Source organism: Typopeltis vanoorti, chromosome 8 (genome assembly GCF_054136105.1).
Source record: "Typopeltis vanoorti isolate ZY-2024b chromosome 8, IOZ_Tvanoo_1.0, whole genome shotgun sequence".
NCBI classification, from domain to species: Eukaryota; Metazoa; Arthropoda; class Arachnida; order Uropygi; family Thelyphonidae; genus Typopeltis; species Typopeltis vanoorti.
In genome coordinates this window covers 25,911,686-25,925,921 of record NC_143556.1, presented here as the reverse complement: position 1 = coordinate 25,925,921, position 14,236 = coordinate 25,911,686, and the positions used below count along the sequence as shown (strand labels likewise).

The window sequence follows — 14,236 nt, the reverse complement described above, 5'->3', positions numbered from 1 at the left end:
TCAAAGCTTGGTATTCAGAAAAACTTATTGAGTTTCCCTGTAAAATGGGATAATCCCAGTTTTCTACACCTCCTGGTTGACTTTTTTATATTGGATAAAAGTTGTAAAGATAATTTTTGGACACTTTGTACCTCAGAAAGCTATTCTCAGCCTAAAGAGTTAAGAATAGCCAAAGACTTTCTAATGACAACACAGCATAAAATCAAAACTAGAAGCAGAATAGTAATAAATAATAAAATTTTGGAACAAGTTGATTCTTTTCCATACTAAGGATGCATGATTTCGTATGAAGATGAAAAAGGAAGGTAAATATGAAAATTACAAAATATTTAACAGATATAAATAAATTCTGTGCTTAAACCTAGACTAGTATTATGGCAGACTCGCCAACTATCTCAAACTAATTTATGGAAATGAAATCTGAAGAAAAAAAAAAAAAACAGCTCAAATGGAATTTATGAGAAATCAGCAAATTATACTTTATTCCTTCATGAAAAAATGAAAGAATTGATCAGGATGATGTGGCAACATTATTTCAGGCATCTGTTAAATAAAGATGAAAGCTATAGTGAAATAAATTGGGATGGATACAGTGATGATAGAGATAATAAGGAAATAAGTCTGGCAGAGATTGAAGAAGCATTAATGAAGATATAGAATAAAAAAAATCCCTTAGGATAGATGGTTTGCCTGTTGTGAACTGATCAGAGCTTCTAGTAGTACTGGATTATGGTTATGTGGGATCTTTAGACTGGTCTGAAGAAAGAAGATAATGCCTGGTGATTGGACAAAGTGGATTATTGCTCTAATATATAAAGGATGCTCAAGAAGGGAATGTAGTAAGTATAGAGAAATAAGATTATTTTGTCTCACTTATGAAAGAATACTTTCAATAAGAATAAGCGATAAAATAGATCTAAGAGAAGAGCAGTTTAGTTTTAGAAAATGCGATCAACTGTTGATTCGATTTTTGCTATACAAGAAATGAGAAAGATACTGGGAATTTGGAAAAAGTCTGTTTATGGCATTTCTTGATTTGGAAAAAAGCCTCTGATTGGGTTCAGTGGGAAAAATCTCAGAAAGTTTGGAAAAGATAGGCATAGAAAAAGAAGAAATAGTAATGATAAAGAATATGTACGTAAGTCTAAGAGCTGTGTGAAGACTAAATTTGGCAATTTGGAGCAGTTTACACTTAAAAATGGACTGTGACAAGGTGGTGTCTTATTTTCATTGCTGTTCATTGTGGTGATGAATAGAAAGGAGAAACAGCTGTGTTTGCAGATGTGATTTGGACACATTCAGAAGAAGAGCAACAAAAGAAACTGGACAAATGGAAGAGTGTGGCACAGAACTATGGATTGCAAATGAATAGCAGGAAGAGTAAGAGCATAGTTTTAAATCATAGTAGAAATGTAAATGTTAATGGGAATTTGATTAACATTTTGATACCATTTTGATTTATTGCAGCAGAAACATGGAGATTAATAAAAAGAGACATGAATAGAATACAAGCAGTGGAAATGAAAGTTTTAAGAACAATGTTGGCAAAAACAAAGAAAGATGGAATAAGAAATGTGGACATTAGGAATAGTTTAGGACTAAAAAATGTTCAGGAAATGCTTATTCTCTGTTTTAAGTGGTTTAGATATCTAATGAGAATAAATTTAGATTATCAACAAGAAGAAGAAGAATGCATGAAATGAAATTTGAGGGGAAGAGATGAAGAGGAAGACCACAGAAAATATGGGGAGGCCAGATAAGAGGAGATGTAGAACAAGAAACTTGAACTGATAGTGTTCATGAAGGAAGAATTTGAGGATAGTAAGATGGAAATATTTGATTTACCTAACCTGATAGTTTTTCCTTTTGGAACAATTTTTACTAAAGAAGGAAGAAATGAAAAAATTAAACCAAGAACCAGTAATAAAGAAAACAAACACTATAGATGGTGCATGCTAAAAGAATGTACATGGAAAAGGAAACCTGGTTCTTATAGAGATTTACCAATACCTTCTGAAGCCAGGTTATAATAGGCCAAAATTCTTGGTCTTCTTATAGTCTTAAAACAGATGATGACCAAGTTCATCATTCATATAAAAATTTAGAAAAATTTCACTACCAATAAGTTGAAGAATGATATGGAGAGTAGTCAAGTAGCTGACGATAGATTTTCTTATGCATTACTATTTCCAAAATAAGATATGTTGTTCAGTGGAAGTAAGTAATTGATGTTTTTCTAAAAAAATAAAATATATAGAGCAAACTTTGAGAGCTCACTTAATTTTAGTTGAGACCGAAACTGTCAATTAGTGGTGTCTTTAGTAAAAATGACTAAATGCTATTCCAATCATTTGTCATAGATATCAAAAATCGCTGCTACCAAATCCATCTTCAGTAAAACTTAGATTTAATATTTTTAACATTCTCATTTAGAATATGTTAATAGTATTAAAAAAAAAAGCATTACATTGTTGCATATCTTATTTTTGATGGGAAGTTAATGTTTTAATAATTATAGTTGTCATTTTCTGGCATATATTTTGCGAAGGGTGCAACAGATGTTGTGATAATCCGACAAAAAACTTAATGACTAGGTTCCAATCAAGTTTCTTTCAGAGTTATCTCTTCTTTGTCAGTAATCATATCTCTATAGAAATGTTTCTTCATACCAACAGGTATTTATCTGATGTAGAATGTAAAGCTTTTCTCTTGGCTTTATCACACACTCATTTTTTGCAATTTGATGTAAACTTATGTTTAGCTTGAAGGAACTGATTATATTAAATTTATTTTATATAGCAAATTGTACAGGATGTTGTATCAAGTATGGGAGAAATTGGGAGAAATGCTACAGTGATGTCTAGAACATCAGTAAGTGCTTTTTGCATAATAGCTTCTTGAATATGACATTTGAAGGACTGTACTAAATTCAGTTTACAATTTTAACACAAGCACGGAATCTATGCTTATGTTAAAATAACATTAGTTTATTAGAATTTTATCACATGCTTGAAAATGAGCATAAATGCAATGAATTAGTTTATGCTTATATTATTGCATCCTTTTTTTTTTTTTTATTAATTCACTACATATAGTTTTCCATGCTGTCAGAGATCCTGTAATTGCTTTTTGTTTTTTTAAAGAAAGGAAAAGAGAGAGAGAAGAACAACAACAACAAAAAAAAATACACGGTTGTGCACTTGATGCATTGGAATTATACAGGATTTCTACAGCATTTTTTGGAACATCCTTTTATATAAAAGTATTATTAATCATATTATTCTGGTTAGGTAACATACATTTAAAGATAATATTGGTGGATAGTGCACTAATTACAACACTAAGTACATGTTACATGATAATTTAATATCAAAGGAAATGCTACAGTGCAAATATTTTTATTAAATAATGTAAATAAACAGGGGAACCAAGTTTGAAGAGGGCTGAATCAAATGAAATGAACAAAATTAAAACTATGAATTGAAATGCATTCTGATTACTGATCATTGCACTAAATATGTCTCATACCATAATAAGTTGCTTTTTTATGGAGGAATTACTACTCATGATTTAAAAATATATATTTGGGCATTGTTAATTTGTGTAAATAAAATAAATAGATTCTAAACTACCTGCTGGAACTGCCTTGTCCTCCTCTTATCTTCCTCTGTTACTTATATATAAGAACAATATATTAAATTTGACAGGAGTGTTAAACTAACCAGTGTATGCATAATCCTAAAGAAGTGTGTCTTCTAGATAGAAAAGAACACATCATTACAATAATTATTAAAAAAACAACTGAATATGCATTTTGAACAGTTAAATGTGATAAGTGCAATTGGATGATATTATGAGCTCAGCCAGAGACCATAGGTTAGCAAGCAATTGCTCATTGTTCTTTCCCTTTCTCTTTCTAGGTTGTTACAAAAAAATTCTCTTAGATTTACAAAAGTTTAACTTACACCTTTAAGAGAAAAAACTGTTTCCAGTAAAGGTGAGAGTTAACTCCAATTTTAGCTCCACCACGTAAACATATTACTCTCATTTTCATTTGGTGCACATTATACTGATTGGAAAGTGCTTATGCAGCATGTGCATCTTGCTTTAAGTGTGCTTTCTCAGCAACCATAAAGTATATTGTCTTTGAATCTGGATACAACTAGATTCATTGTTGTTCACTGATGTTATAGTTTAACTTGGAACTACCTAGGAATTGGAAACATTTATTGGTTAAAATTTTTTTTCACAAAATAATTCAGAGCCTCAAATCATTTTTTATTAAAAAAATTAAAAACATAAATTAAAAAGTAAAATAAGTATTTTATAATTCAAAAGCCAGTGTATTTGAAATATACAAAGTAAAACTGTATAGTAAGAATATTAACTTGATGTTCGTTAGCATAATGAATTTATTATTTATTAAGCTTATTTATATAGCAAACTTACTATAGCAACTTCTGATAAGTCGCTACCAAAGGTCAACAGGTACAGTGCTGTTAGGAAGGAAATTCTGTGTAGTCAATTATCCAAGAAATTCATTGGGAGAGGGAATCGGTTTTATTCATTTTAGAAATTATGGACTTTACAACCGCAATATAAATAATTATTTTAATATCCCGACGTTCCAATCTTCATATTAAGATCATCACCTGGAGCATATACAAATATACAGGACAAGCTGAATTACACTACATACAGTAAGCTAGAGAAACAATGAATTGATCACAAGTTATTCTACTGGCATGACCCCATTAAAAAAAAAAAAAAAAAAAAAAAATTATTTATAAACTACATCAAGCTAAATTCTATTTATGATAACATGAATAAACATTCTTTCTTACAGATAGTTTTCTTTCAGTAACAATGATGTCCCATTTTTAACATTACAATTGTTATTTTTTGATTTAGGATTTTGCAGAAGGTTTAAAGGTGGCTTTGAAGTTTGTATTTTTGTAGTAAATACAACCTCAAAGCCACTTTTAAACCTCCTGCAAAATTAAAAAGCTTACTCAACTCATCCAAAGACCCACTCCCTCCGCTGGCCCACCCTGGAGTATACCGTATTTACTGTACCTATAACATACCATGTATAGGAGAAACGGGACACACAATTCCTATCATAAACGACACATTAAATATAATCATTATGGTGAAGCTGGCCTTTGTGATCATGCCCTTGAACACCTTACATAGAATTTACTGGAAAAGCTACATCACACCAAAACATGGTATGAACACAAATTTAAGGAAGCCTGTGAGATTATTACTCACCCCAATCTGAACAGTAATGATGGTCTAAAAATTCCAAACATGTGGAAGGCATATATTCCACCCACAGAACCTTCCTCTCTAAGAGCAACTATAAACAGGACTGTAGAAAATCCAGGATCCTAAATCAAAAATAACAATTGTAATGTTAAAAATGGGACATTATTGTTACTGAAAGAAAACTATCTGTAAGAAAGAATGTTTATTCATATTATCATAAATAGAATTTAGCTTGATGTAGTTTATAAATAATTTTTTTTTTTTTTTTTTCACTAGCGGTCATGCCAGTAAAATAACTTTTGATCAATTCATTGTTTCTCTACAAATACTGTATGTAATGTACTCAGCTTGTCCTGTATATTTGTATATGCATCAGATGATGATCTTACTATGAAGATTGAAACGTCGGGATATTAAAATAGTTATTTATAATACGGTTGTAAAGTCCATAATTTCTAAAATGAATGCTGATCACCATGTAACACTAAAAGAAAGAATCAGTTTTATCAGTGGGCCAAATGCTAGCTTTCTCATGTATTGATTTTTTAATTGCAAATAAATATGCACACAAATTTCACATATATCAGGTCAAACAGCAAGATTAAACAGTATTTATTCAGTGCATTTTAAAATTCTACAATTTAAAATTCATTGTAATTTCTGTCTATATAACTTTGCAATATTGGTCTTAACTGTTTTTAGTGACTTTTAGCTTACTTATTTGGCAAGCATTTTGAAATATATTTGTCGGTCAGTTCGTTGCTTATACATATTGGTTTGGTTAACTTGGTCTATACTTTCTATTTATTACCAGCATGAACAGTTATATAGAAAAGTTGCTTATTGTAAACTTAGTCCTTGATTTTCTTCAGTAACGAAATAGAGCTGAACAGAATTCATCAGGCATTCCATTAACATGAAATCTCAATAAGTTTTCCTCCAATTGAAGGTGAGTTTGCCAGCTTCATATGAAGGTTGCAGGGTTTTTCTTCTCAGGAACTTAGGTTTTTTTTAATCCTGACAAACTGACTTTGAGAACAGATTTTATACACTGTTCTCATAGTTCTTAGTAGCTTCAGCCATTTCAGCTATCTTAACTCAAAATGTCTGTATGAGTACAAAATATAAAGTTTAATCTGAACTTATTTATTCCAATTAAGTCCTCAGAAAAGTCTATGGACGTGTAAGAGAGAACACAATAGGTGAATGGAGAAAATATAATCAGGAACTATATGAACTATAGGTCGCCACTTCTAGCTGATGAAATTAGAGTTTGCACATTGTGAGATGTCTTGGGCATGTGGAAAGAATGGGTGGGGAGAGAATGGCTGTGCTGGGAGGATAATATCCAAAAATACTACTTAGCTGAGATGAGGATCCAGGACTAAAATGAAAGAGCTCAAGGTATCAAGGAATGGAAGAAGTTGGTACATGCAGCAAAGAACCTTAGAGGGTTCAGCAAGCTAAGGTTGCAGTAAAAAAATAAATAAATAAAAGATTAAAAAAATAATACTGGTTATGGAAAACATTTGGTTGTCGAAGTATGATTGTCTGGGCTATTTACAGAGGTGATACAGCACATTATTTTATATCATTTGTTCAGCAGTCAGTGTTATATTCATTGAAACAACTCAGATGGAAAACATAGTCACTGTACACTGACTTGCTCCTTTCTTTAAAATGTTTCATAACCTGAAGGGTTATACAGTATGCTACAATATTATGACATAATTCTGTGCATTATTGCTATTTTCTTCTCATCACCTTTCTTTTAATGTAATATTTTGATAGGTTTCCAGTATTCTCAGATCTTACATTCTAGACTTCTGAGGAACTGTTAACTATATATCATTTTACCACACTCTTCCTATTCTGTTTATGTTGATTCCACCTTAGGTTAGTTCTACTCACACATTCTTTAATGCTAACAGTGTCAGGTTCCTTTCTAATATATCAATTTTTAATTTGATTCTTCTGCTGATGTCATCTATTAATCACAAATTTTCCTTAAGATTCTCATATCTGAGGGCTCTAGTTTTCGATTCTACTGTTTCATTTCTAACTTGGCGTTCAGATTCATAAGATAAAATTAGTTGAAACATTTTCTATGCTAATAATAATAATATTAATATTATTATTATATATTAAATTTATTCACCTGTTAACCTATCATACTAGCTTTTATTCATTCTCTTATCTATTTTCCATATTTAATTTGCCATTTGCCTAAATAGCTGAAATATTTTGTGTTTTAGCTTAATATCTCATGTTTGGATATTGGATTTAATGCCGATTTCTTTCAAACTATTCTAGCTTCAGTCATTAATGTCATTGTCCTTTGGTTGGAAATATATAGGTTCAAATACATCTGCCACACAAAGAACCTTAATGCTTTTCAGCTGAAGATGAGTTAGCCTGTTGTTGAATATGGAGGTAGCAGGATTTCCAGGAAAATCTTTTCATCTCATTAAACAAGTAAATTGAACAAAACAACACCTTCAGTTGCAAGAAATTGAAAGAAATATTCAAAGAACAAATCCTTTTTGACCCTTAGATAATTATTATGGAGTGGAATGAAATATTTTTTTGTAAAAATTTCTTTCCTACTGAAAAAAATTTATGTTTAGGTTCTAGGATATCTATCTTTCAGGATTTAATCCAGAGGAGCAAAATTTTTTTTGCTACAGTAAATCATTTAGATTTGGAGCAAAAAATTTCACTCTCAAAAAATAATGTTCCATCTGAAAAAACATTTATTTATTAGAAAAAAATTCTTGACAAAACACACACTGCTTATACCTTCTTTATAAATAAATTTTTTCTTTCATTTAAATTTTGTATTTCAGTAAATTTAATTTATCACTATTCTTTTACCTTGTTAATAATAACAATACATAAATACTATTTCTGAATAATTTTTATATATATATTATTTATTTATTTTATTTTATTTTTTTCATACATTATTTTCTGGGAGTGAAATTTTTTGCTCTGACCTGGAAATATATCTTTCTTCAGAGGAACAAATAAATTGTTCCAATCAGGATAGATAAAAAAAAAAAAATTCTATCTGGGTTTATTAATTTGTTTGATTAGAGAGTTGGGGGAAAAGTTCCTTTTGAATTGTTTTCTAAGAGGAACATTTTATTAGTTCAAAACCATTTAAACTCATATTAATTGCTTTGGCTGTAATTAAATTAAGGGGATAAAAATCCCTTATTATTTTAAGCCAGTATGTGAAACTCTGAGATCGAAAACTACGATCTAAGAGTTTCGTGTCAAAGAATTATCGGCGAATCCAAGTGTAAGTGAACGCCTGGTAGTACAACAGCAAGGCAAACCTGCTTTGGCTGTAATTATAAAATTATCCAAATTGATTTTCCTTCATTGTGTCATCATTATAGAGAACACTATAATTATTATACATCCTTGCCATACAGCTGACTCTACATTACACAATCTTCTTTTACAACTTTATTTCTAACTGCTGTGATTTACGATTTGGAACTGTGGAACAAATCCTGAAACACATCCAAACTCGACATCATCAGAATTCAAGATCGGTACTATCAACATAAGACCTGAATGGCAAAGAAATGGAGCTGGCTGAGGAATTGGATAAGTACCAGATCGACATAATAGGGGTGACTGAAAGAAAAAAGACAAAAACTGGCGAGATTTTTCTGAGCAATAAATACAAAATGCTGTATTCAGTCAATGACAATCAGGGAAAAGAAGGTGTAGCTGTAGTATTGAACACAAAATATGAGGCTAATCTTCTTGAATGGCAAGTAATATCAAGTAGAGTGATGTGGGCAAATATTAGAATGTGGAACTGGACATGACAAGTATCTGTGCCTAAGGTCCCATAGAAGATTCTACCAAGGTAGAAGTGGAAGAATTTTTTTGAGGCTTTAGAGAAAGCAATTGACATAATGAAAAAGGAAAAGTTGGTCCTTGTTGGAAATCTAAATAGCAGAGTAGGAAATGAATTGTCAGACAAACAAAAAAATATTTTGGGAAAATTTGGAGAAAAGAGCAAAGCTAATAATAATCGTAAATACCTCTTGGATTCCTGCTCAGCATATGGACTGGTTATTACTAACACAATGCTCCAACATAAAAATGTGCACAAATTCACCTGAGAGAAGAGGCAAGGAATAAGAATAGTCTCATTGATTAGGTTATTGTTGATAGTGATATTTTCTCCATGGTGCAGGACACCAGAGTGAACAGAGAATTTGAAATTGGAAGTGATCATTATTTAGTCTTGAGCAGGATAAAATTGAATTTCATATTGAAAAGAAGAACATATAAGAAAGTTTTTAATTGAATAAAAGTTGAGCAGCTCTCAAATGTGAACTATAGACTGAAATGCACAAACATTATTGAAGAAAAGATGAAAGAGTTTGAGAACAGGAACCAAACCTTGGAGATTCATTGGCAAGCCTTCAAGAAAACATTGATTCTGCCCAAAGAGGTATGTGATGAGGTTGTCTCCAAGGACAGAAAATTCAGAAGTCATGGTGGACACAGGAAGTTAAAGAGTCAGTGAAGGAAAAGAAGAATGCATATCAAAAGTTCCTGGCAAATAAGTCAGCTTGTGTTCTTAAAGAATATAGAGACAAATGTAAGAAAGCTAAACACTGTGTAAAACTACCTAAACAAAAGTCATGGGAAGACTTTTGTAAAAACATAGAAAATAAATATCAGGAAGGTGGCAAGATATTCTGAAGGCTGTTAAAAAAAAAGCCCAGAAATGGAGGAAAGAATGCTCTAAAAGGAATTAGATGACATGAAAACTGATGGAAAAGATATCTTTCATGTGCGGAGTAATTACTTTGAAAAATTGCTAAATGAAAGAATCTGTGACAGCACAGCGCTAACACGTTCATTGCCAATCACGCGATATTGCGTGATGCAAGTTCTCACCAAACGGTCGATCACGCGTTATCGCATGGACATCGCTAACTAAATAAAAAAATAAAAAAAAAATTTGGCCACCACACGAAATTCCAATTTTCAGCTTGGCAATGAAAGTGTTAAAAGACACTCAATTCGCATGCAGTTTAGGAATACATATCTGTACAGTAAGTAAAAAGTTTGAAATGTGGAAAGGCATTTGGAGAAGATGATATCATCTACTCCAGCTAATCTGTGCTTAAGTATGGAGGTTTAAAATTCTTGCAGTGGCTGCACTGCATAGTTCAGAAAGTAGGACAGGGGGATGAATTCCAGATGATTGGAGTAGAGCTCTCATAGTACCCATATATAAAAAGGGAAATAAAACTGAATGTGAGAATTACAGAGGTATTTTCCTACTGAATGTTCCTAGTAAGATTTATGCAAATATACTTGAGAAATGGTTGAGAAGGATTGTGGAAGGGAAGCTTGGTGAAGAACAAGCTGTATTTAGCCCAAATAGAGGCTGTCAGGATCCGATTTTCACTTTACAACAAATAGTTGAGAAATCCTGTCAGTATAACAAAAATCTGTATTTATGTTTTGTAGATCTGGAAAAGGCATATGACAAGGTGCCAAGAGAAAGCTATTCAAGACACTCTTGACATAGTAATATGGTGTCAATAGGACATTATATCAAGCAATACTTAGTCTTTATTTGAGTTGTAAATCAGCAGTTACAATTGAAGGAAGTGCAGGAAGATGGTTTGATGTTAACTCTGGTGTTATTCATTATTTATATGGATCACATTATGAAGGAAAGTGGTATTAAAGCTGATATCAAAATTGGAGATGCTAATTTCAACTCTGTACTTTATGCGGATGATGTTATACTTTTAAATAAATCCGGTACAAGTCTGCGAAATTCCCTGACTAAATTGAATAACTGTTGTAATTGATTTGATACGAAAGTCAACAATAACAATCAAAGCAATGAAAATAGGTAGAAGCATTGAAGATATCAACTGCATTGTGAATGGAGATTATGTAGCACAATAAAACATTTTAGCTACCTAGGCACAATTTATAGTGAAGATGATAAATTAAATATGGAAATAGGCAACAGAATCAACAAAACTGGTATGTTAGGAAGTCAACTGAATAAATTTATATGGAATAAGAGAGAAATTAGTCAAAACACTAAATTAGCTGTATAGATAGTGTTCTAACCAATTTTTACTTATTGATCTGAGAGCTGGTTTAGAAATAAAACACTGGACCAAAGACTAAAGACCACAGATTTGAGAGTCTTCAGAAAGATTAGGGGCATGAACATATGGCATCAGTGGCAATATCATATTAAAAATGTGGATGTTAGGAGAGAACTTGGCATTGTTAGCATCCAGGAAATAGCAGAGCTATTCCCAGGTCACTTAAACAGAATGAGAGAGGAAAGATTAGCAAAACAAATGTTCTCTGTCAGGTTAGCAGGAAAAAGACCAAGATGTACATGGCTTGATACAGTAAAAAGTACCTTAGAAGACAGAAAGAAATATAAGATCTGATAATGTTGGAGTGTTTACAGATTACAATTTTCCTCCAAATCGATATGTTGATAGGAAGTTAGTAATGATGTAAGTTTTTCATGTTGTACTATCATATCCTGTACACCCCATGTGGGTACATATTATGAATTTGATGATGATATGATTTACAATTTAAGTGATAGACTATATATTGTTCTGTATCATGTTAAATTTATGCTATAATTTACATGGCATTTCTCTTGACACTTTATTTTATGCCTTTCTCAGTATAAAATTTTATTACAGATTCTTGTGATATTTCATGATTTGTTGAATGCTTGTTTTAAAGTGGACACCTGATTTTGACCCCCTCCTCCCAAAATTTTATTCAATTTTTTTATTTTATTTTTTCTCCTCTTCTCAGGTATAATAATAATCTGTGGTCATGTGCTAAATCGGTGCTAAATATTTTTGTGTGTAAATTGCATGTGTTCTCCTGGCTTGCTTGCTTGCAGGATGTAAAACCCTGACACTTTTGTATGATAATTTCTAAACTGTCTTCATTTGAACAGCCTTAATAAAGATTCTTTGTATTTGAGATGAGATTTGAACCTTTGTCTTTTCAAGCAAAGAGGGCTTTAATCCAATCATCCAGAATTCAACTGTTTGAACATTTCTGTTTGAATATTATCTAATTGCTATTTCACTTTTTCTGCTTTTGATATTGAAATATACTTAGTCCTTTCTTTTAGAGTTACATGGTGATCAGCATTCATTTTAAAAATTTATGGAATTTACAACCGTGTTAAAAAAAACTTTTTTATTATCTCGATGTTTCGATTGTCACATCAAGATCATCACCTGGAGCATACATCAATATACAAGACAAGCTGAATTACATTATTAACTGTAAGCTAAAGAAACAATGATTTGATCACATGTTATTCTACTGGCATGACCTCTAGTGAAAAAATACAAAAAAACATCAAGCTAAATTCTATTTACGATGACAGGAATAAACATTCTTTCAGATGGTTTTCTTTCAGAAACAATAATGTCCTATTTTTAGTGTTACAATTCTTATTTTTGCTTTTAAGATACTGGATTTTCTACAGTCCTGTTTATAATTGTTCTTAGTGAGGACGTTCTGTAGGTCGAATATATGCCTTCCATATGTTTGGGATTTTTAGACCATCATTGTTCAGATTGGGGTGGTTGATAATAATCTCACAAGCTTCCTTGAATTTTCGTTCATACCATGTTTTAGTGCGATCTAGACAGCACTAGCTGTCTAGATCTTTTCTTACACATCTTTTCCAGTCAATTCTGTGTAAGGATTCAGGGCATGATCAGACAGACCAGCTTCACCATAATTATTATATTTAATGTGTCGTTTATGTTCTTTTTGTCTGATAGGAATTGTGCGTCCTGTTTCTCCTATATATAGTATGTTGCAAGTACAATAAATCCGGTATACTCCAAGGTGGGCTAGTGGAGGGAGTGGGTCTTTGGATGAGTTGAGTAAGCTTTTTAATTTTGCAGGAGGTTTAAAGGTGGCTTTGAGGTTGTATTTTTGTAGTACTCTGTTTATTTTGTATGTTCCTTTAATGTAGGGAATGGTTATAGTTTTGCTGTAGTCTGGTTTGTCTTTGTTTCTTATTGAGGTTTTGTAGAGAATTTTGTTAATAGTTTTTTGGCTGTATCCATTTTTTTGGAAAGTATTAAAGATAATTTTAAATTCGTCTTTTAGTGCCTGTTCGTTGGAACAGATAGTCTGTGCCCTGTTTTTTAGCCTGTTGATGACACCTATTTTTTGTGTTCCGGTAAACAGTGAAGGAAGATTGCCAGAGGAAAGGCGCACAATTCCTATCAGGCAAAAAGAACATAAATGACACATTAAATATAATAATTATGGTGAAGCTGGCCTTTCTGATCATGAATTCCTTACACAGAATTGACTGGAAAAGCACTAGCTGTCTAAATCGCACTAAGACATGGTATGAACGAAAATTCAAGGAAGCATGTGAGATTATTATCAATGTTATCATATAAATTAAAAATTAAAACAGAACGTGTAACATTACATGCATGGAGTGTGTTGTGTTAGTCACTGTTGTGAGAGCACGCTCTGTAGTTTTGAGCAAAACTGAAGAAGCCGAACAGCCTTGTTGCCATTAGATGTTTATAAACATGGTGAGATTATTATCAACCACCCCAATCTGAACAATAATGATGGTCTAAAAATCCCAAACATATGGAAGGTATATATTCGACCCACGGAACGTTCCTCACTAAGAACAACATAAACAGGACTGTAGAAAATTCAGTATCTTAAAAGCAAAAATAAGAATTGTAACACTAAAAATAGAACATTATTGTTTCTAAAAGAAAACCATCGGAAAGAATGTTTATTGCTGTCATCGTAAATAGAATTTAGCTTGATGTATTTTTTTTTTTTTTTCACTAGAGATCATGCCAGTAGAATAACACATGATCAAATCATTGTTTCTTTAGCTTACTGTTAATAGTGTAACTCA

The 14,236-nt window shown here is 31.7% G+C and overlaps 1 protein-coding gene across 6 annotated transcripts in view; it reads left to right on the top strand.

Annotated features, from left to right (window-relative positions):
* The window catches only part of LOC150103864 (large proline-rich protein BAG6), a 401,723-nt gene that overhangs the window by 135,781 nt on the left and 251,706 nt on the right, over window positions 1-14,236 (top strand). For 5 of the 6 annotated variants that reach the window (XM_090396569.1, XM_090396573.1, XM_090396570.1 and 2 more), the window contains one exon: window positions 2,800-2,871. The exons of the other annotated variant lie outside the window; for it this stretch is intronic. In XM_090396569.1, coding sequence (XP_090252695.1) covers window positions 2,800-2,871 — 72 coding nt within the window. The remainder of the gene's footprint in view (window positions 1-2,799; window positions 2,872-14,236) is intronic. 6 annotated transcript variants of the gene reach the window in all.